This window comes from Chenopodium album, chromosome 22 (assembly GCF_948465745.1).
Source record: "Chenopodium album chromosome 22, dcCheAlbu1.1, whole genome shotgun sequence".
Lineage (NCBI taxonomy): Eukaryota > Viridiplantae > Streptophyta > Magnoliopsida > Caryophyllales > Amaranthaceae > Chenopodium > Chenopodium album.
The window spans coordinates 31519780-31541381 of NC_137855.1; the positions used below are offsets into that span (position 1 = coordinate 31519780).

A 21602-nucleotide genomic window follows, 5' to 3' on the forward strand; every position below is an offset into this window, starting at 1 on the left:
TGATCTTTAATCTAATCTCGTCACAAAAAAAAAAAAAAAAAAAAAAAAAAAAAAAAAAAAAGATATCTAATCTAATCTAATCTAATAAAACTGAAAGCACAAACAAATACTCCCTCCGATCTTTTTTATTTGACATATCTTGGCCTTTTGCATTATTCACGTCCTCTTTTTGACCGCTTGTTTTTATTTTTTATTATTCATATGTAAGTAAAAACATATTTTTTGCGTGATCTTGTTAGAATCGTCTCAATAAGTATTTATAACAACATAATTTTTTACAATTGTAGCACATTCATTAGTATTACATACATTGATAAATTGATTAGTGTTAATGTCAAAAATTAGAATCTTTGTTATTTTAATTATTATTTATAATTTAGATTTCATTACTCAATTCACTCCCCAATTCTATACGAAAAGAATAGTATTGGAGAGAGTTAATGTATACGTATATAAATCACACATCTTGAGTATTCTTTTTCATTAATCTTGAATTCATTAAGCATGTGCTCAAAATGACCCATTTTATCAATTCTAAAATTCTGAATATTCAAAGGTTTACTCAATTCGAAATGATCAATTCAGACTTGACATGAAGCCTTAATTAAAAACTCAACTTGATGTGAAATGATTCAATTCAATATGACCTTTAAATAATAATTTCAATTAATAATTTTTCAATAATCAATGATAATTCCTTTCAAGATTAAAAACCTTATATTCTAAATAAATATGATATTCAAATCAAATATGATATTCACATTAGGGCTGTCAAAAGCTGATACGACACGATAACCCGACACGAACCCAACACGAAATAAGCGGGTTTTGGTCAAGTATTCTCGACCCGTTTACATAATTGGGTCGACACGAACCCGACACGAAATTAAACGGGTTAGGTTTGGGTTGAAATTTTTAACCCGAAACCGACACGCATAACCCAATTTTATAAATGGGTTGAACGACAACCCGCTAACCCGAACCCGACACGCTTAACTTATTAATTAAGTAGTGAATAAAATAAAAATTTTATTCTAAACTTGTAATTTTGTAAATTGCCTTGGCAACATGTATACATTTAGGTAATTTTTGGCGGTTAATTTGTCAGATAAAATAGATTTCAACTTTTGTAAATTAAAATTTGGCTGTTAGTTTGGGACAATTCTTATGTATGGTTGTGCTGCTAAAGCAACCAACTTTAAATTCCTATAATACTTTTGCTAAAACTATTAACTTTAAACTCTTGTAGTATCATTAATGAATTAATGATGTATGTCTTTAATTTTGAAATTGAATATTATAGTTTATTACATACTAAATGGGTAAAAGGTTACACGGGTTATCCGTTTAATAAGCGGGTTAGGTTTGGGTCAAGGGTTTTTCAACCCGCTTAACATCGACACGAACACGAACCCGACCCGACCCGACCAATTTGATAGCCCTAATTCATATCAATACTTCAATATTTTTACACATGTTTGTCAAAAAAATATTTTTAAACATGATTTAATCTTATATATATTTTCACATTAACATATTTGATCATTGAAGACACTTGAATAACTTATCTATCCACCTAAATGTACTTGGATTCCGAAACTCAAATCAACACTTCGCATTTTCAAAATTCAATCACAAATTCACCTTGCAATTAATATAACCTTAAGATTATCGCAATTCACGACATCTTTAAAGGTGATATATATATATATATATATATATATATATATATATATATATATATATATATATATATATATATATATATATATATATATATATATATATATATATATATATATATATATATATATATATATATAAAATTTGATACAACACTTGTTGTGATATACACATAAATAATGAAATAATTATTATAAACATTTTCTTAATTGTATAACATGTGTTTATCTCTCTCTCTCTCTCTCTAATTTGATACAACACCTGTTGTGATATACCATAAATGAAATTATTATTATATACATTTTCTTAATTATATAAAATGTATATATATTCCTTGTGATTATATGTATTTGATATTTATAATGTATTTTTTTTATTTTTATTTTTTGCTTTTTTTAATTAGTCCTTGTGATTCGCAATTATATACATTTATTTTCATGTTTATAACATAGTTGATTATTAGCTTAGATGGTTAAATAACCGTCCTTCTTATAAGAGGAAAAAAAAAGTAGAAGAAGAAGAAGTAGTAACAAAAAATTTTTAGCATATAAGTATAGATTCAAAATTTTATAAGTTGTGCAATGAGAGATTAAAAATTATTTCTAGATGAAATAAATAAATACTTTGTATCTTTGATCTTGACCCCTTTAATGTAAAATTTCTGGTTACGCCATTGGTTACTCTATATTTAATAAATATGTAATGTAAAATAAATATGTAATCAACTATATTTAGGTCTATTAAAAAAAAATTATATTTACCCAAACCAAAGGTGTAACTACTCGCTAATACAACTTCTATGCAAGAGCTAATTTTTTCGCCCACATCGCGCGCGTAGGATACCCTAGTGACAAATAAAAGGCTCATATGTTAGTTGGATAGGATACGAAATCAGGTTTATAGTATTGAGTATTGACTAGCTACTCTTATTAGGCCCTGTTTGATTCACCTTAATTTTGCTGAATAGAAATTATTTTTACTGAACCAACATTTTGAAGGGTATAATTGGCATTACACTATTCATAAGAGTATCTTTCTGCTTTTTATAAGGTAGGGATTTACTCCATCTTCAGCTTCCTGCTTCCATTTTCGAGGTAGTGATTAGAAATTCACAAATTTCAATCTTGAATATTAAACAAACTCAAAATCGATAACTAATTGATTTAAAAGTTGACTCAAAAATTAAGATTTCTCCATCAAATTCTCACCATGAATCGAGGGTTTCTGCCACAAATCATATCCCTATTTTCAATCGTATTGCTGATCAATGGATCTCTTTGCACGGCCGTGAATTCAGCTCTTTTTAAAATTGACCCTTCCAAAGTCAGGCAAATTTCTTGGAAACCCAGGTCAGTTTTTCTGTGATTTAATCTATTTTATCAGAAAAAATTATAATTAGTGTTGAATTTGATTGACTAAATTGTGGGTTTATCGTTTTTGTTTGAATTAAGGGCATTTGTATATGAGAAGTTTCTGACTGATGAAGAATGTGATCATTTGATATCAATTGTAAGTCTTAATCTGATTTATTTTAGGAAAAAAAAAAATCTATGAAGTTTTACTGCTGTTTTGATTTTTTTTCTTTGATTTTTTTGATTTCAAATAGGCGAAAAAGGAACTGAAGAGGTCAGCTGTGGCAGATAATGAGTCTGGGGATAGCCAGTTTAGTGAGGTCAGGACAAGCTCCGGCGCCTTTATCAGCAAGGCCAAGGTCTGATTTTTCGGCATTTTTCGTGTGGTGTATTTTTTTGATTGATTTCGTTGTAGTCTTAAACTTTTAACGATGATTTGTTTAGCTGATTCTGAACCTGATATAAAACTAAGATTGATTGTGCAGTAGATTATGTGATTAGCATTGAAATTTCGAATCCCGGGCAACATTTTGTTTGAAAAATAAGTGATGATGAACACTGTCGATTAGTTGAGCATTGGTTTATTGGGTGTGTTAAATGAAGAATGAGTGTTACTATGTAAGAGGATATGAAAAAGTAGAAATTGAGGACAATAGCTGAACAATAAGGAAAAGAACTGAATACTGCGATGAAAGCTTTGGGCATAGCCAAAAATTTGCTTGTGGAACGATGAATTAGTTGCATTAAAACTGAAAGGCTTACATGCGTTGCAAATTGGTATATGGAAAAGAAAACACTTTTTAAATAGGATTTGATATTTAGCTTGAGATAGTTTTGAGTCTTCGGAAGGTTGGTCTTGCATTGTGGTGGCAATTTGCATATATCCTTATCTTATTCTTTCCATTGCATTCATCTGTATGTTGTCCTATTTCTTTTCAGGACGATATTGTAGAACGTATAGAGCAAAAAATTGCAGTCTGGACATTCTTACCACAAGGTTCTCTTTCTCACACTCTCTTTTGCTATGTGTCGAATTGCATCTGGTTTTGCAATTACTTTTATCTGTAAATGAACCTAGTACTTATGTTATAATAATAGACGAGGGATGTTTTGCTACTGATGTACTACTTATGTCAGTCACCATCTAACATCATGTTGTACCTGCTTTGTGGTTCTGTTAGAGGTGCTTCGACTGCACAAAAAAAAAAAGGGCTTGGGGGGGGGGGGGGGGGGGGGGGGGGGCGGGGAGAGGGGCAGGGTGTTGGGGGGGTTTGAATTAGAAAGAATCATCAGTAATCCCTCTTGCATGGACTAAAGCTTCATGTGTTTGGAACTTTGGATAGAAAACATGTTCGGCGAAAGTTTATTTTTTTTCCTTACAAAGGAAGTTATAGAGGAAGAGTAAAGTGGCACTAGAAGGGGAGAAGATGGATGAGAGTGCAAACTTGCATGGTTGCTGCATTGTGTGTGTTGTTGGCAAGGTGAGAAGCAGGGAGTGCTGTATGGAAGATAAGGATGTTGGCGAGTGGTAGGCTGTTGTATTCATGTGTCGTGTGTGAATTGCTGTGTGAGTTGAGGGGGGCAGGTTCTGTGGAATTTGGGTGTGAGATGTGTGGTGTTATGTGTTGGTGCTGGGGTGAGACGTGCAGTGCTACGGCTGCTGGGCTTTTGTTGCGTGTGTGGACAGCAAGGACAGATTGCAGAGGGCCTGTGCATTTAATGAGAAGCATGGGTGTTGTTGGTGCAGCGTTGTGTGGGGTGCTGTGGCCTGACTGGCAGCAGGGGGGGGGGGGAGTTCAAGGGCTGTGAGGGGAGTGAGTTAAATTGGGTTGGGGCAGTGGTGTGGGTTAGTGCAACAATGAGGTGGGGCAGCACTGAGTTTGCTTGCTAGCTGCTGTTTGTGTAATGTGTGGTGAGTGGTGGCGAGAGAGATAGAGGCAGGGGCTGTTAGGACGTAGCCTAACGCAAGGTTTGGATGGCATTTTGCTGCAGAAGGTGGAATGTTGGCGAAGTCTAGAAGTTGTTTGTTTACAATTGGCAAAGTAAAGCGCATGTTAAGCTCTTTTGCATGCATATGTTCTCCAATTTGATGAGCTTGAGTTTCTTGATCGATGATATCGTTGACTCAACCCTTCAAACACTCACCTACACAAGCAGATAGAACCAAGGGAGAACAGAATAAAACATAAATAAAATAAGATGAACAAAGTGAATAAAGATGAGAGACGATTCAAGCAATTTAAATGTGGGAAGTTACTCCATAAAATTTACATGAATAAATAGAAAAAATTAGATGAAAGAAACGATAATCAATAATGCGCAACTAGTTAAACACCTAATTTTATCAAGGCTACAAATCGTAAAAATCACGAAAACCAAACAATATACTAGTAATAAGATAAGATTAAAATCATAAAAAAAATCACATAAAAAACTTAATTTAGAAATTAAAAATAAATGACCTAAGGGAAATAAAGGCCCAAAAGTTTAGTGGATAATTATCTCTCACTATTTCCTAATCACTAGCTATGTGTGACATAAATGTCTCTTATTAGAGAGGAGAGGAAATGGCTGTTAAGAGTAGGGAGGAAAAAATGTGGTTTCGCCTCCTTTTAAAAGAAATAAGTATATGATTTTGAGAAAACTATTTTGCACCTTTGGAAAGATTAATTTCCACCTTTTATATATTGAACAAATGGATAATGGTAATTCATTTTCCCAGAAATTGTTTTCAAGTCAAAACAAATGGAGCCTAATATCAGGATAAGAAGTCACACTGGAATCTTTTAAGTGGTTGTTGATATATCGTTTCAAAGAACAAATTTTCATGTAGATCAGATTTGTACAAAGGATGGTGTAAGTCATCTTGTATCCTTTTAACGTCACTCCCATCCCTTATAAGTCACTGTATATGCCTTCACTATATCACTCATAATACATAGAAGTCATCTCTTCAGTCTTCATATAAAATGTCACCCAAGTCTCAACATGTTTTGGTATTGTCAAGGCATGCTTATTGATATTAAATCTTATGGCATCAGCTGTCTCATCATTTCTCAATGGTGCTTCGTATCTAGGTTTCATAAGTTGAATTTAGTTTATTGAGACTTGTTGATACAAATAAAATGTGATTGCATGTTTGCTTGAGTTAAAAATCTTTTCAAATTTGGGCTTTGTGTTTATCTGTCTGTGTCTTTGCATTTAAAAGCAACTAAAGTGCCTTTTTTTTTTCCCCCTTTCAAATTCTTAGAGAATGGCGAGGACATACAAGTTCTTAGATATGAGGAAGGACAGAAGTATGAGGCTCACTATGATTACTTTGTTGATAAAGTTAACATTGCTCGTGGTGGCCATCGTTATGCAACCGTTCTTATGTATCTATCAGATGTTATGAAAGGCGGTGAGACTGTGTTTCCACACGCAGAGGTTAGTTGATCTTTATTTTCTGTAATTAATGCACTACAAGCATTCTTACAGGTTTTTAATGTCACATGCAATGTTTCAAGCCCTGTATTTGTGCTTATTTCTTACTGTAAAGTTTGTGTGCAGCATTTTCTTGTCTTGACAAGTGTAAATTGTAGACTTGTAGTAAAATTGACAAGTTCTGTTTCAATGAGCCAGGGTCTGGTTATAAGAGATTATTTTTGGGCTGTAAATTATTGACTTAATATGTATTTAATTTTGATTTTTTACTACTATGGACAGTTGTCAGAACGTCAAAAGGCAGCTATTGCAGCAAATGATGATTTGTCCGAGTGTGGAAAGAAAGGCATTGCAGGTATGCTCCTAAGTCCTAACATCTTACCAAGAATGTTATTTCTGGGATTATTCTTGCCCTATCTTATGGTTATTTTCAAATTCAATCAGTGAAACCAAAGAAAGGGGATGCTCTTTTGTTCTTCAGTCTGTCTCCAAAGGCTGTACCTGACCAGATGAGTCTCCACGGAGGCTGTCCTGTGATTGAGGGTGAGAAATGGTCTGCCACGAAGTGGATTCACGTTGACAATTTTGACAAAATCCTCACAGATGGTTGTAGTGATCGCAATCAAAATTGTGAGAGATGGGCTGCGCTTGGTGAGTGCACTAGGAACCCGGAATATATGGTGGGAACTGCCCAGCTTCCAGGTTACTGTCGGAGAAGTTGCAATGTCTGTTAGTTTGGCTGGTCTATAATATTGCAGTATGAGGCTGATGTATTGTTGCTGTTACATTCTTTATCCTTACCTTGTTCCATATTTTCCTCGAAAGTTTTGGACATCTTTGTGAGAAACAAGTTATAGGTTGTGCTGTAATTTACCCCTGTAATTTCTTTTCTAATATATACACTAATTGTATTCTTTTTAAAAAATAGCTTTATACATCGATAGCAGTTTCTTGTTGCAATTTCTGTTATGAACCCGTTTATAACTTCCTCTAGTGAGCTCGTGACACTCCTTCCAAGCACAGTTTTAAGCACTTGTAAACTATTAATAGATCTCACGAGAAGGGGACAAATCAAAGGCAACAACAAAGAAAAGGACATTGCTCCATTTAGGTTTCAAACAAGCCATGAGATCGTTGAGTTTAATATGGTCTTGATCAAATAATTTGGGATATACGGATGATGTTACTAACTTAACCAAGTTCATGTAAAGCCATTTTGGCTTCTACTAAATTCTTATATTGAAGTGTTAATGTTTGATTTTAGAATAGAGTATACATACGTTATTAAGTCCTAGAAATTGTACTATGTCGTCTAAATTAATCACATAAACGGCAATATTTTGGTATTTACTTGAAAATAAAATTGATTTGACAGTTATGTTGGTTATCCATAATTAGAATTACTGAAACATCCGTTTTATTTAAAAGTTAAAATAAAGGTAATCATGAATCATGATGTACTCTAGTCCATATTCTTCTTTTTTCCGATTTCAACATCTATTACCATTTGTCCATCTGTATATTCACTGCCCTGTTGCAAGGACTTTGATAACCTTAACTTGGAAGCTCTAGTATGCCCCTAGGCTATCCAGTCCATCAAACTGAACTAGTTTCTTTCTATCTTCCTTGCTTGTAAAAAGTCTAATAAAAAAACATTTTAATAGCCGACATCTATACTTGAATTTAGAAAGGATTTGATTTAAGAAAAGAAAATTTGCGTAGAATTCCCAATTCATGATAAGTTAGAGCGTTTTGTGAAAGTAAAGATCGAGATTTTAGCCAATTCCTTTATGAATCTTATTCCTAAGCCATAGTACTACCATCCTTAGACATTTCAAGGTCCATTGAAGGTTTATATCACGTATTATACACCGATAAAAGATTTTAATTAACATTATTTTATAATAATGTATGTTTCATATGTTCTATATGATTATTTAATTGTCTTTCACCTGGCTAACCTACTCACATAACATACGATAATTAAGTTAAGGAAAAGAGGATCCACTTGAGGAAAACGATTACAAAAACCCCTCAAACAATTTAATTCCTAGACCACGGTGATATGGGGTGGAAAGCGATACCATTACTCCACCCGGTCTAGGATCTTTTCTAAGTACCTTAAAAGTTGGATTCCCTCAAGTTAACCATCCAATATTTGAGTTCAATATTTCAGATATGCTCCGCTCTTTATCCATACAGAGTATATCATCATTATCAAAGAGGAATGCTCCATCAATCAAGAGAATTTTTGTGTGCAATGAACATCGTTGAGCATACAATAAACAAAATAAACTCATATACAGATGCCAATAAAAATTTAGTGATGTTTATACGCACAAGCCATATAACTAGACAGCTAAGTTGGCATTGCACTTGCTTTGCACTCAACATGACATTAGTTTATGAAGAAAACACATATGAAGTGATTATCAGTCACTATATTTCCCCATTGCACACTTGTGAGAACTCTATGCTTCCCATTTGTATAGGATTGAGTATTCATGAGTCTGTTCCGTCATTTTGAACCTCTGCACTGAAAATGTTATCATAGTGAGGCAAAAACAAGGGAATAGGCATTTTCAAGTATAGTTTGTACGAGGATTTTCCAAACTGTACCTGGATCGGTTGGATTTCTTCTATCTTCAAGAAATGTTCAATCTACACGTCTCCTCCATCTCTAGACATTGATGTCACCTCTTTTTCTCTCCTAAAAATTATTCTGTTCACCAGAGACATGTATTTCACTTAAGTTAATTTTCTGAATGACTGAAGCATAAAATTATCATCAAATGTATCTAATATTACTGTAAGATAACACTGCAGTCAAGCTAGATTGAGGGTTTAGTGTATTAACCAGAGCCAGCTACGATTCAGAACTTGTTGAAACAGGATTGCCAAGATGCTACCCATGGATATATTAATGATGTTGACAGCATCATTGTTAAGCTGCAAAAACAAAAGTTCTAACAGGTATGAGATATTTCGGGTTAATTTAATCAACTGCTGGCTTCATCCCCTTCTAGCACAGGGCCAAATTGAATTTGTAACCCGTTGTAAAATCCTTAAACATAAGAGCTCAAGGAATAGCATAAAAATAATACATAGCCTAAATTGGAAGCTTACCCATTGAAATCCTTCCTTCTCTTGAAACAAAGCACCAATTATACTTTCACCGAAATTAGCAATCTGAGAGGCTAATATGCAGATAACTGCTCCAGTTAAATTTATCTGCTTCCAAGAAAACAAGAGCATCAATCAACCAATTGAAAAGCTCAATCAAAATTCAAGTTATACTGATCTTATATATTTGCTCCATCCCATAAAATTTTTCACTTTTAGGAATAGAGATATTCAATAGTGTTATATTCGAAATAAAAAAATTGGTAGTTAACAAAGAGGGAAAAAGGGAAAATAATAGTGTTGGAATGGAGAGAAAATGGTTTTTATGGGATGGGGAAAGAAACAGGTAGAATGATACTTTAAAGTTTTGCCTTGGAACTTAAGCAGAAGTTTACTTTGGGACACTGTATAGTACGAGCGAATTCATAGATGGGATGGAGGAAATCTTAAGTTAATTTGTAACCAACAATTAGTTGGATAAGTAATGAATTCATCAGCAACAATGAAATATCAGAAGTCTGCTTTTGCAGGCAATATTACAGAAGTCAATGCAAATCATAATCTACCCCATGGTAAACACAATTAGTTCACATTAGCTCCTTTCATTTTCTAGACTACATCCACAACCACATAAATGATTGGTAAACACATGAATTCTCAAAGATATTGTGAACTGAAACAAGAAACTTAATAATTATATAATGTGAAATTAATCCCCCCCCCCCCCTCTCTCTCTCCATCATAAACTAGAAGTAATAATTAGTTAAACAAAGTTTACTTTGAAGGTATGTATCGAGACGAGTCTATTTTTCATTACCTATAAATCACAAACATAGTCAAAAGAGTGTGTGTGAATAGTGTCAAAATGAAACTGAGTAAAGCAGAGGTGGTACATAAGAACAAAATCGATAATGATGATCACTAACATAAAATAAAACAAAACGCTTCTTGACAAATAAAACAAGGAAACACTCTCCCTATTTATCTGCCATCACCTCAAATTTGCATAGTTGAAGTTCTTAAGCAAGGGTTTCATTTTAATGCATACACTTCTCACTCATGAAGTTACAACCAATACAGGTGCTCAAATTTGAAGCTCCCCACACAGCCCCTCTTAATCGATAATGACAGTGTCCAATTACATAGCCAAATTTTTAGCAGCCATGAAGAGTAAAAAGAACTCATCATAATCCCCCTCCCCACTGGAATTCGTTGAGCATGGTGCGGTCATGAATTTGATTTACTTTAGTCAAAGTCATATCTATTGGAGAGAAATTAAGGATAAAAATTTCTGAATCTTATATGGTGCACACATAATAGATTAAACGTTAATGGGAAAATCTTGCCCTTGTGGAAAGTTGCTATCCTTATGTAGGCAAGCCTTGTAAAAGCAAATTATCATGTAATACTTTAAACACAGTTAACTATAGTAAGCGTCTAGCTTTATTAAAGTAGAAAGGAGAACCTGGCCATTAAGACAACCAACAATGGCAAGCAAAATTGAAGCTAGAAGCCCAGCAATGGTTCCCTCAACACTCACAGCACCTTCTGTCCCTCTAGGAACAACTTTGAATGTAGTGACCAGATACCTGCTCATATACACTGGGTTAGTATTTAGAAAACTTTAAACTCACACATTATCATTACATCAAATTGTAAAGGTAAACTTGTAAACAATTACTACGTATATCCAAATGACAATAATATTATTCGGTGATTGGTATTACAAATCACTTTCATTAGATTTCCACATACAAATAAACGGCTTACTGATTTCTAATGAAATTGTTTTGCTATATTTAATACTTATTTTTGTTTGAACACTAATTTGCTAACATAAACTTATTTTAACTGAAGTATACCAATTTTGCAAGAGCTTAATCATCTATGGAGCAAGTTGAAAAGAAAAGGCCTGTAAAACACATAATATCCTAAGGAATCAAAAGTGAATATAAAAAAGATTAAGACCCAAACAGATTTTCTGGCTAAAAAAAAAAAGGAGAGAGAAAGAGAGAGAGAGAGAGAGAGAGAGAGAGAATAACATAAATATTTGGTTTACAATTGAATCTAAAAATAGCTATCCACTTAACTAGAGATCATCTATAATTAAGTCTCTCTCCATTTCTCTTTATTCCCATCTCTGACTTATGGGTCAGGAGAGAACTAAAACCTTTGTAAATTCAGATAAAATTACACGGTTATATAGCTCTTGATACTAAATTTTTTCTTAAAATATTGGTATGAACGAATTGTACCTATAATCTGAAATTATGAACTCCGCTTGATGACTTTAGACATTCTTATTTGATAAAAAAATTAAGGAAAATTTGTCAAAAACAACCTTTTAAAGTATCTATTTTATCAAAAACAACCTTTTAAATTTTTTTTTGCAACTTCAGACCACATTAAAATTTTTTTTTACCAAAGACAACCTATTGCTAGTTTTCGGCGTTGACTCTATTTTTCTGATGTTGACCACGAGTGTGTGAGGCACGTGACTTCATACATTGCTAATTATACCCCTTTCCCCTCCAATTAACTCATATTAAAACCCTTTAAAGTGACAAATTACTTTGAGAGAGGAGGGGATTTAGTACGAGTGAATTGAAGGGAAAGGGGTGTAATTAGCAATATATGAGGTCACATGCCTCATACACTCGTTGTCAACATCGGAAAAATAGAGTCAATGCCGAAAACTAGCATTAGGTTGTCTTTGATAAAAAAAAAATATAATGTGGTCTGAATTTGTAAAAAAATATTTAAAAGGTTGTTTTTAATAAAGTGAACACTTTAAAAGGTTGTTTCTAACAAATTTTCCAAAAATTAATATAGGTCAATTAAACGACATGTAGGAGTAACTGTGATCTACATTTTCCTCCATGTCTGTAATTCAAATGGTCATGTTATAAACCATAATGTTTAGTCAATAGCAATCGGTGTCAAATTAGCTTAGTGACCCGATGTGATACTGTGAACAGCTGAGCACATTACGCCATTAAAGTATTTGACATTATTCTAACTTCAGTTCAATAATATGTTGTCACTAGATGACCTATATTCTGAAGAAAGGTATGTTTTAGTAGTGGTGCTCAATAATTTTGTTTAACGATCTAGGAATGCTTTATCTTTTAGGATGTTTAGGTGGATATCTACTCTTTTATGCCTGAATCCTACTTGAAATTTCAGTGTTTATTTATTTATTTTTTACAGAAAAAGGAAATCGTGCATGCCTGACCTAGAATATTGACTATTTGTCTGTTACTACAGCTTCTTTTAAAAAGAGTTCAAAGTGTTTATCATCTTCCTACAATTGTGTGTATAAGTATTTCTGTATTGACAAAACCATAGTATTACATTCTGGAAAAACCAGGGGCTTTTTAGATGTAGAATGTGAATCTCAAGCCATCAGAAAACATCGTATAAAATAACACCAGCCTTCCATAAGCCTGAAGCTAATTACTACACATAAACTGGTGTATACTCATTGAGTCAGATTTTTTTTTTTTTTAATAAAAATAGAGTTTTGATGTATTACAAAATAAAATACTTACGTTGTTTTGCCATATGCTTTCCCTATCTCACTAGAGACGGTATCACTCAGCTTAGTGCAGAAGCTGGCAACAAAGCCAAGTTTCCAAAGCTGAGAAAGTTCCTTCCCTCCTATTCCATATATCGAAAGAATAGCACAAACACAACCAGCTGCACTAGAACCAATCACACTACCTGGCCCTCTTCTTCCTTTCTTCTTTTCTGCAACCCCTTCAGCTTCCTTCTGTGCCATCTTGACCTTGGTTGCTAAAGTTCCCTGATGCAGGTTAAATTATAAATCTCAAATATGTGGGAAGGAAAGAATAAAAGAAAATAAATCCTTTCAATCAGAAATTAAGATAGCGAACATGATGCAGCAAAGCTCTCCAAGTTGTATCTTTTTCATCCTCCCTAATCCACACCCCAAGACAAAACTGCCCATTTCTTCCAAAGAACATTAGTCCATGACTATCGTAGGTCCTACTATTTTCCAAAAACCTTGAAGAATGTAAAAGGAAACTCCCAAAGAGAAAAAAACACAAATGAGAAAGAATGTAAATTGTGAAATGTCCCTCTCCACTCTCCAGGGGACCTTACTTCATCTGTTTTCTTATAAACTATCAAGTTTGGATATCCAAAGTCAAAGTTAGTGGAATTATTAACTAAATTAAATGCCACTATAAAAATCCACCACACAGCTAAACGATGCTTTATATTATCATGAGTCAAGGCCCCAGAAACAATGAAAGAATTATGCTAAAGTGAGAGGGAGGAGGAACATTGGGAAAAATTTTGTTTAGAAAGTCCACCAATTAGTGTAATCCTAGAATTTCCAATGAAATTTACTAAAAGAAATGGCAGAAGGAGACAAACATATCGATCTCATTCTATCCCACAACAAAGCTAATGAAGATAATTATATAATAAACTACTTGTGCACAGTACCAATGACCTAACAGCAGGATATGAAATTTGAGATGCTAATATACCCATAATAAATTTGCATTAAAGGACAGACAGCAAGAATTAGTAAGATATTGCAGTGAAACTCTTTGCTAAATCGCCTAGTATGGTACCACTGGTACAGCCTACATACTTAAGCACAATAGACTTCACCCCATAAATATTGATAAGCCCATCACATTCTTGCATTGAAGGGTGAATAACAAAATTATGAAAGATCTTTTAGAGCTTGTTTTCGATAAGTATAGATGTATAGTATAGTTTGCGCAACCTTCCATCTATTAAAGACAAAAGTTAGACTTAACCCGAGTGAAAAAAGCATGGCCTTGATTAAGAATACCTGCCAAAGTACCTCTGAACACATTATTCGTCCATGGCCAACCAAATTTTAAATTTTGAACTCACTTGCATTTGCCTATAACCAAAAATCAGTGTCCTGATCAGCAATTACTTGTCTTAAAGTTACATGTGTCTCATTGTAGCTGCTAAGTATTAAACCAAAAAATTACATTAGATGCAGTGAGGTTGTCGTATGTAAGAAGGGTGTGATCCTGACGTCTGATGTAAAACAGACACGAGAAACACTAGCTTGGGGATAAAACAATGATGTTTTGATAGGGAAAATCCAATGAATCCATCAGCATCTTCATGCATCAATTTCTTCACATGAGGATTTTAATTCACCAAATGAATGTTAGCTGCTAAATATCCATAGGTCATGATAGAGAATTATATGAATCTATTGTGGTTTGTAATTCTCTCAGAACACGATCAGTATGGCTCATGAATTGATAGCTTCAATTCCATTTATCTATGCAGCATTAGAAGCTTAGTTACGCTATCTATAATCCAGAACAGGGTGGGACTACAGGTATATACAAAATCATAAACTCTCAATGCATATTTCTGATTCAAACGAACCTTATGGACCAAGTAATAAGACATGTATATATTTGAGGGAAAACAACTGGAGACTCCAAATCCCAAAATCGAATACAAATGACAATCCATATCCTTGTATACTAAAATCCTATAATTCTTCTTTGCTTGTAAGCACAAGCAGGCCTATTTAATTGATTTGTTCAGGATCAAAAGGTTAGCATGCAGAATAACAAATGCTATCCATCTAACAATCTACCTAGATAAGTTTACCAAATTTGATAGTTTTCAACTCAAACGCGCCACAATCGAGTCGATAACAAACAAATGCTGGTGAAACACTAGACAACCCGAATTTCATCCACGCCTCGCCTTGACAAATATATACGCATTTTATCCTAAATCTAGCAGTAACAGACATGCTATTCACAAATTTTTGCAGTAAATTAACAATCATCAATGATATCATATTGAAAATTTCAGAAGGCAATCAAAGCAGAGACAACAAGATCATCACTATATAACCCCAAACACATAAATTACAGCAACACCCAAATCCTGAAAATCAATCAAAATTGAACCCATGATTCCAAAATCCAAAATTTGACCAATTAATTCGAAATTTCTAAATGGGATGATTAAATTTAAACAGAAGAATAATGAAAACTTACAAAAACAAAGTAAGAGGCAACAAGAAGAAAACCAGGAGGACCAAAAGAGCGCCATGTAAGAGTACCCAACAAGAAAGCAGCAGCAATGCCGGAGATAGAAAGTCCTGAGACCAAAATCGGAGAACCCAGAACAAAGATGACTACATTGGAGAGTACGGCAGATTGCCACGTGGCGGGGTTTGATTGGACGAGGTTGATTGCACCTGAGAGTGGAGCAACTAGGTCAGTTGGAGATGATTTTGCAGTCAGAAATTCAGACATTTTTGTGGGTGGTGATAATTTACGGTAGATTTGATGGTTTTTGTTGGATTTTGAAGTGGGATTTGGATTGAAGGTGGAGAAGAAGGTGGGTTTGTTTGGGTTGTTTGAGAAGGTTTTGGAAATGGAGTTTGATAAAGAGGATGTTGTGATCAATGCTAGTGTTAAAGCCATGATTGCGGCCTTTGCGGGAGTTGCAGTTGACTTGCGTTCGAGTAGAATAGAAAAATAGTTGCAGTCCACAGTGACAAGGTTTAACCAATTGGCCGTTAGTGTAGTGGTGAATGAGACTACACTTGGTAGGAATCAACTGTGTTCAAACCCCGCAATAATAATTGGGAAGGGATTGGAAAATAACCACTCATAACTGATCCGAATCCAGATTAGCCTATAAGGTGAACGGATGGAATACCAAAAAAACAATAACAAGGCTTTAAATATGAGCTAGGGTGTAGTCTGAGCTAGGGGTGCTAATCGGGTGAGCCGAGCCCGAACTGTGGTCAGCTCAACTCGTGATCGTTTTTAAATTTGTTCGAACTCGAACTAAGTTCAAACCTATATGAGTCGAGCTTTTACCGAGCTGAGCTTTGACTAAGCGTTGACCGAGCCGAACTCGAACTGTTCACGAACAACCTTGATTTATCCTTATTTCTAGTTTACTTGTCTTCTTTATTGTTCATTATTACATTTTTTTATTTTATAGCGAGTTTATTTTTGTAATTAAGAAAATACTAACTTATTATTGTGTAATATCTATTAATGATATATTTATATTTATATACATGATTTTACTAATATGGTAAAAAATAATCGAGCTTGTTCACGAACTTTTCGCGCCGAGCTTGGCATAACTCAGCTTGGCTCGTTAAGGTCTCGAGCCGAATTCAAACCCGAACCGAACCACCACAAATCGAGCTTTGACCAAATCGAGCTCGAATAGCTTAGTCTCATTATCACCCCTAGTCTGCGCTTTGCATTGGGTTCCTACTTTAGTTAAACCTTTTAACACAAATTGTTATATATGGCTGGCCTGCTATAATTGGACTTACTTCGTTAGTGTTGTAAAAGTTACTCGGTCAAAGTTATAGGAGTTACTTTGTGTTATAGGGGTTACTTTGTGTTATAGGGGTTACTCGTTTGATGTTATAGGGTTTATTTTACAAATGGCCACAAGGTGTGGACAACCACACATAAGATGTTTTGATTTATATATGGCGTCTTTTTTCCTTTTTTAATTAGGCCTTGTGAGTTGTAATTATATTAATTTATTTTCATGTTTATACAATTATACTATGGTTGATAATTGAATTAGTTGATTGGGTGATGTGGTATAATGAGAGGTTGAGAATGTGATGTGGCGAATTACGAGGCACATAAACGTTTTTAGGAATGCTTTTTAATAGATTAACTAGTGTGTGTCCCGGGCGATGCCCCGGAGTGCTATTATGTACTTTGAACTTTTTTAATTTGATAATTATGTTCAACTGAGTTTGATTCGGGCGTTGCCTCGGATGTTACGGTTTTTTTTTACCTCATATGTATTTATTTTATAATCTTGTGAAAAATAAATAAATTAAATAACCTCTAATTTGAAAGGAATATATAATGTTAATTATGTGAAATTTAAAACACTAATAAAAGTTGGTTGAGATGGTAAGTGTACAACCTTTATTTGTTGGAGGTTGCGGGTTCGAATCTAGATCAAACCATAATTTATTTATTTTGTTAAATGAACTTGCAAGCTTATATGTCGCATGCACTTTGAATAATGACGTGGCATTGTGACATGGTTTCATCTACGTTGAAGAGTGCCACGTGGCACCGTTCCTTTAAAAGGAACGCCTTTTAATATATATAGATAGACTATAGTTGTGGATCAAGAGAGATAGCCCCTAAAACCTTAATCGAATATTTTTCGACACGTAAACCTTAACAAAAATGTACACCCTCCGTGTTTTTTTTAAGTGATACACTTTGACAGGCACATAGTTGTGGGTAATTTAATCGACTTAAATAAAATAAGAGGTAAGTGGGGTAGTGGAGTATTAAAAAATTGTTAAAGAAAGATAGTGGGGTTAATAGTTTATTGAAAAGTAATGAATGTGAGAGGAAAGATATAATAAAAAAGTATTAGTGGGTTTGGGTGGGGACCATGAGAGGCAGAGATATAATATTTTAATGTATTTTTTGCCAAAAAAGGAAGTGTATCACTTAAAAAAACACGGCCGGAAATGGAAAGTGTATCACTAAAAAAAACGGAGGGAGTATCGATTTGTAGACAACTATTTTTGGCTGTAAAAACGAGGCACTTACATTTTTTTTTTTTTTGCTATTTCCGACTTCAATTCGGTCCCTTAAGCCCTAAAATGGCCCCTAAAACCTTAACTGAATATTTTTTGACACGTAAACCGATGAAAAAGTTGAAACGGGCTGCAATTTACAAGAATTTTTGGGCTGCAATTTGCAATTTTTTTAATGGCTACAATTTGCAAAATACGAACTTTAAATGACTGGAATTGGCAAATTTTTCGCCGAAAATTTAGGTTGAGTACCTGAAGGGTGAAAAAAAGTTATAACACCAAAACGTTCAAAGAATCAAAAACTTAAATCATAAATGTCAACTTAACTCATACTTTAAAAATGCGAAAAACTAAAATAAAAAATTCTCTCCCCTCTCTCTCCTCTTTTTTCTCTCCAAAACCTTAGCCTCCATTGTTGAATTTTGAAGGGGCTTCCATTGATTTTAATCGGTGGAAAGCCCCAATCCTTGTTTCTTTATTGTTTTTTTAGGTTTATAATAATGCTTCCTCCTTTTGGGAGGAACTTTTCTCCCTAAAAAAAAAGGGTTTCCGATCTCCTTCGAAAGACAAGGGTTTTTCGACCTCCTTCGAAAGACAAGGTTTATCTCCTCTTTTCGATGGAGAATTTTCTTAGTTTTGAATCCATGGTAGTAGATCTAATGGATTGTCGTGAATTTATTTCGTTGGTGAAAAAGTTATCAAGTTTTTGAATACGAACAGATGAATCAGAAGGAAAACATCCTCACGGCTATAAAGGATCGTTAGATTGTCTCTCCAACAAGGCTGTAATTTTCAGCGATATAAGCGGGAGATGCTCCGCAGTGCAAGATCTACTCGACGATCGTAGTTTTTATGAAGGAAAATTCTATTTGATTCAATATCTTATCTATTTGTTAACGTCGAATCTCTATTGTAGATGTCGTATGACTTTTAATTAATGAAATATTTTTGCTATTAAAAAAAAAATGCGAAAAACTTTTTGAACCTTTCTAATTGGGAATGAAACCCAAACCAATCCGAACCCAAATTGACAACTCTTTAATCCTCCCCGGCTAAAACTTTTTGATATTTAGAGAGCCACAAGGGCACGGGTGCGATCATAAGATATTATGGAATCGAGAGATAACTCTAACCACTTAAACTATCCCCGCTGTCCTCAGCTAAAGTTGAATTGGGGTTTTGTAACTTTTGTTCCACCCCCTATCTTCAAAATCCTAGTTTCATTACCCTTGCGAGTGTGCACTATTGAGTGTCATCTTATCCAATTCTTGGCTCCCTCATTCTCTCTCTGAGCTCGGAGACACATACAACAATGGCGGCAATGGCTTGTGCTTCTTCCCTAACATTTCCATCAACTCAAACCCAGAAATCCATCTTCGGAACCCAGTTAAAGCAAACCCCAGTTTTCAGATTTCCTGGGTTAACCAAGAAAGCAGCAATTGTCAGCCCACAAGCATCCTCTAAGTCTTGTACTGAGCAATGGCGTCAACTCAAATTGAAAGTGAAGAAAGAGCTTGCTATACCTCATGTTCCTTTAGCCGACCGCTGGATGTTTACTCTTGATGAAGCTGCTGGCCCTGTAACTCTCTTTCTCTCTTCTCATTTCAATTTCTGCAATGTCTTTTTGTTTATTTTTATATGGGTAATTTCTCAATTATTGATTTTATTGGTCTTGATGTATGCAACCGCGAGGGCTAACTGTATTTTGTAATGGGGTTTTGGTTTCGGAATGTATGACAAAATCACGCATTGACTGGTGTTATTTTTGTTTTGTTAATGAATAGATTGAATGTGTTTGTGGTTTGATAAACTCCAATTATGCTTGTTTTTGGTGTAGTGGGAGTCATATATTAGGGAATTCTGATGTGGGTTGTTGAAGATTGAGGCTAATTATTGACTGGAATTGTAATTAATTTAAGTAACTTAATAAGGCTTTTTTTAGTGAAATTTGGGAATGCATTTGGGCTAAAATACTGTATTTTAGTACAGTATGATGTTCAGTGTTGGCATTTTGGTTTGTTGAGCATAATTCTGCAATGGATAGAGTGGTTGGAGCTGTTTTAAGTGTTTAGTTACAATGTCACGGAAGCTGATTTACGCAAATATGTTTTCTCTGTTGGGAAAGCCAACAAAAATGAGTATAGAAAAAGCTGGAGTGTGGAAATAATTAACCCAATGTCGATAGTTACATCAATCATATTGTAAGTTCTTTGTGTAGGTAGTGTTATTGGATACTCTTTTCAGGGAATTTTAGTGGTGTAATTATGGCATTAGATTTTACTAGGAAGATTTAGGTTTTTCATTCTTATTGATACAAATGGCTTAAATTTCTGTACATGTTCCATTTAGCTGGTGTTTGCCGTAGGATCTTTCTTCATCGGCAAAATTTTAAAGTTGGTTTTTTTAAAGTAGCTATTTCTAATTGAGTAATTGCGATTATTATTCAGTGACAAAGAATGACAGAAGTATATTTTTCTGAAGAATCAGGCCTTTGAATTGAAATTGCAACCTGCCAAACCCAGAAAGAACTGTCTTGTTTTTCCCTTTATAAGATTGAATTTGTATAGAAGCCTTGGTGGAGTGTGAATGTGCATACTCCTTGTTTTTCCTCCTCTTTGTGCTTATCTAAATTACTTCAAGGTCTAGGCAGGCAAGGCAGCTAATGAATGTGGTCTCCATCAAAAGTCATATTTGCACATTTTTTATTAATTGATATCTCCTTATGTTCACCATATTTAGAACTTAATCGTTTTCCCTTGATAAGCAAGACAAAAAATGATTTTGGGGTAGAAAGTGGCTCCTACTACAAATAAGGTACTATTTAATCAGGAGGATCCTCAACTCTTAGGGATAACATTTTGTGAATTTTAATTTTTCTTGATGAAATCAGTCATGTAATTCAGAAACATTGTTAAATCATAAAGCTATTCAAATCCATGTTAAAACACAACCACCCCCCCCCCCCTTGGGGTAATGTTCATTCTTCGATAATCTAGCCTGGAGAATGTCTAACTTGCACCATGTCAAGCTCATACTATTTTTATGTGGCTGATAATTCATATGATTTGGTAAAAAAGTTGTGAATCAATTTGTTTGTCTCATGCTTATTTAATTTTTTCTCTGCTTCCAGGATATTTGGAACAAAACTTGGTATCCTAAAGCTCTTGACCACGTCCCTACCGACAAGACTTGGTATGTTGTTGATGCCACGGATCTGATTCTTGGGAGGTTGGCGTCAATTATAGCAGTACATATTCGTGGGAAGAATGTGGCTTCCTTTACTCCAAGTGTTGACATGGGAGCTTTTGTGATTGTGGTATGGTATTTGTCAGATTTTAGGCTTATTATAAACCATGTGACCTTGTCTCCTGCATCCTCCTTTCATGGCTATGTGACATGCGTTCTTTAGTTCCTCTCATACC

At 34.3% G+C, this 21602-nt stretch overlaps 3 protein-coding genes across 4 annotated transcripts; 2 read left to right on the forward strand and 1 right to left on the reverse strand.

Annotated features, from left to right (window-relative positions):
- The first annotated feature begins 2751 nt into the window (after positions 1 to 2751).
- LOC145603660 (putative prolyl 4-hydroxylase 4) lies at positions 2752 to 7393 on the forward strand. Its single transcript, XM_081659608.1, has 7 exons — positions 2752 to 3032; positions 3135 to 3192; positions 3290 to 3394; positions 3975 to 4032; positions 6286 to 6461; positions 6741 to 6813; positions 6903 to 7393. Exons 1-7 carry the CDS (start codon positions 2893 to 2895, stop codon positions 7190 to 7192), a joined length of 900 nt encoding a protein of 299 aa, XP_081515734.1. The 5' UTR covers positions 2752 to 2892; the 3' UTR covers positions 7193 to 7393.
- A 1276-nt stretch (positions 7394 to 8669) lies between these two features.
- LOC145605262 (protein VTE6, chloroplastic-like) lies at positions 8670 to 16090 on the reverse strand. 2 transcript variants are annotated; one of them, XM_081661311.1, is made up of 7 exons: positions 15623 to 16090; positions 13133 to 13386; positions 11047 to 11170; positions 9585 to 9689; positions 9316 to 9407; positions 9078 to 9180; positions 8670 to 8989 (listed from the first exon to the last, which is right to left on the reverse strand). In XM_081661311.1, coding segments are annotated over exons 1-6 (1008 nt in total). In that variant the 5' UTR covers positions 16055 to 16090; the 3' UTR covers positions 8670 to 8989; positions 9078 to 9179. The 2 variants fall into 2 exon arrangements, with proteins under 2 accessions (XP_081517437.1, XP_081517436.1); XM_081661310.1 differs by having other exon boundaries at positions 8670 to 8994.
- Positions 16091 to 19376: 3286 nt separating this feature from the next.
- On the forward strand, positions 19377 to 21596 carry LOC145605788 (large ribosomal subunit protein uL13c-like). The gene is made up of 2 exons (XM_081661855.1): positions 19377 to 19759; positions 21311 to 21596. The coding sequence occupies exons 1-2, from the start codon at positions 19493 to 19495 to the stop codon at positions 21587 to 21589; spliced, it is 546 nt and encodes a 181-aa protein (XP_081517981.1). The 5' UTR covers positions 19377 to 19492; the 3' UTR covers positions 21590 to 21596.
- The last annotated feature ends 6 nt before the right edge of the window (positions 21597 to 21602 follow it).

Excerpts from the sequence above, each read along its gene's own strand:
- LOC145605788 (XM_081661855.1), top strand. The coding sequence starts at position 19,493 with ATGGCGGCAATGGCTTGTGCTTCTTCCCTAACATTTCCATCAACTCAA. Across the intron at positions 19,760-21,310 it reads TTGATGAAGCTGCTGGCCCT|GATATTTGGAACAAAACTTG; the intron begins GTAACTCTCTTT and ends CTCTGCTTCCAG.
- LOC145603660 (XM_081659608.1), top strand. The coding sequence starts at position 2,893 with ATGAATCGAGGGTTTCTGCCACAAATCATATCCCTATTTTCAATCGTA. Across the intron at positions 6,462-6,740 it reads CTGTGTTTCCACACGCAGAG|TTGTCAGAACGTCAAAAGGC; the intron begins GTTAGTTGATCT and ends TACTATGGACAG. Across the intron at positions 6,814-6,902 it reads TGGAAAGAAAGGCATTGCAG|TGAAACCAAAGAAAGGGGAT; the intron begins GTATGCTCCTAA and ends AAATTCAATCAG.
- LOC145605262 (XM_081661311.1), bottom strand. The coding sequence starts at position 16,054 with ATGGCTTTAACACTAGCATTGATCACAACATCCTCTTTATCAAACTCC. Across the intron at positions 11,171-13,132 it reads AAAGCATATGGCAAAACAAC|GTATCTGGTCACTACATTCA; the intron begins GTAAGTATTTTA and ends GTATATGAGCAG. Across the intron at positions 9,408-9,584 it reads AGAAGGAAGGATTTCAATGG|CTTAACAATGATGCTGTCAA; the intron begins GTAAGCTTCCAA and ends TTGTTTTTGCAG.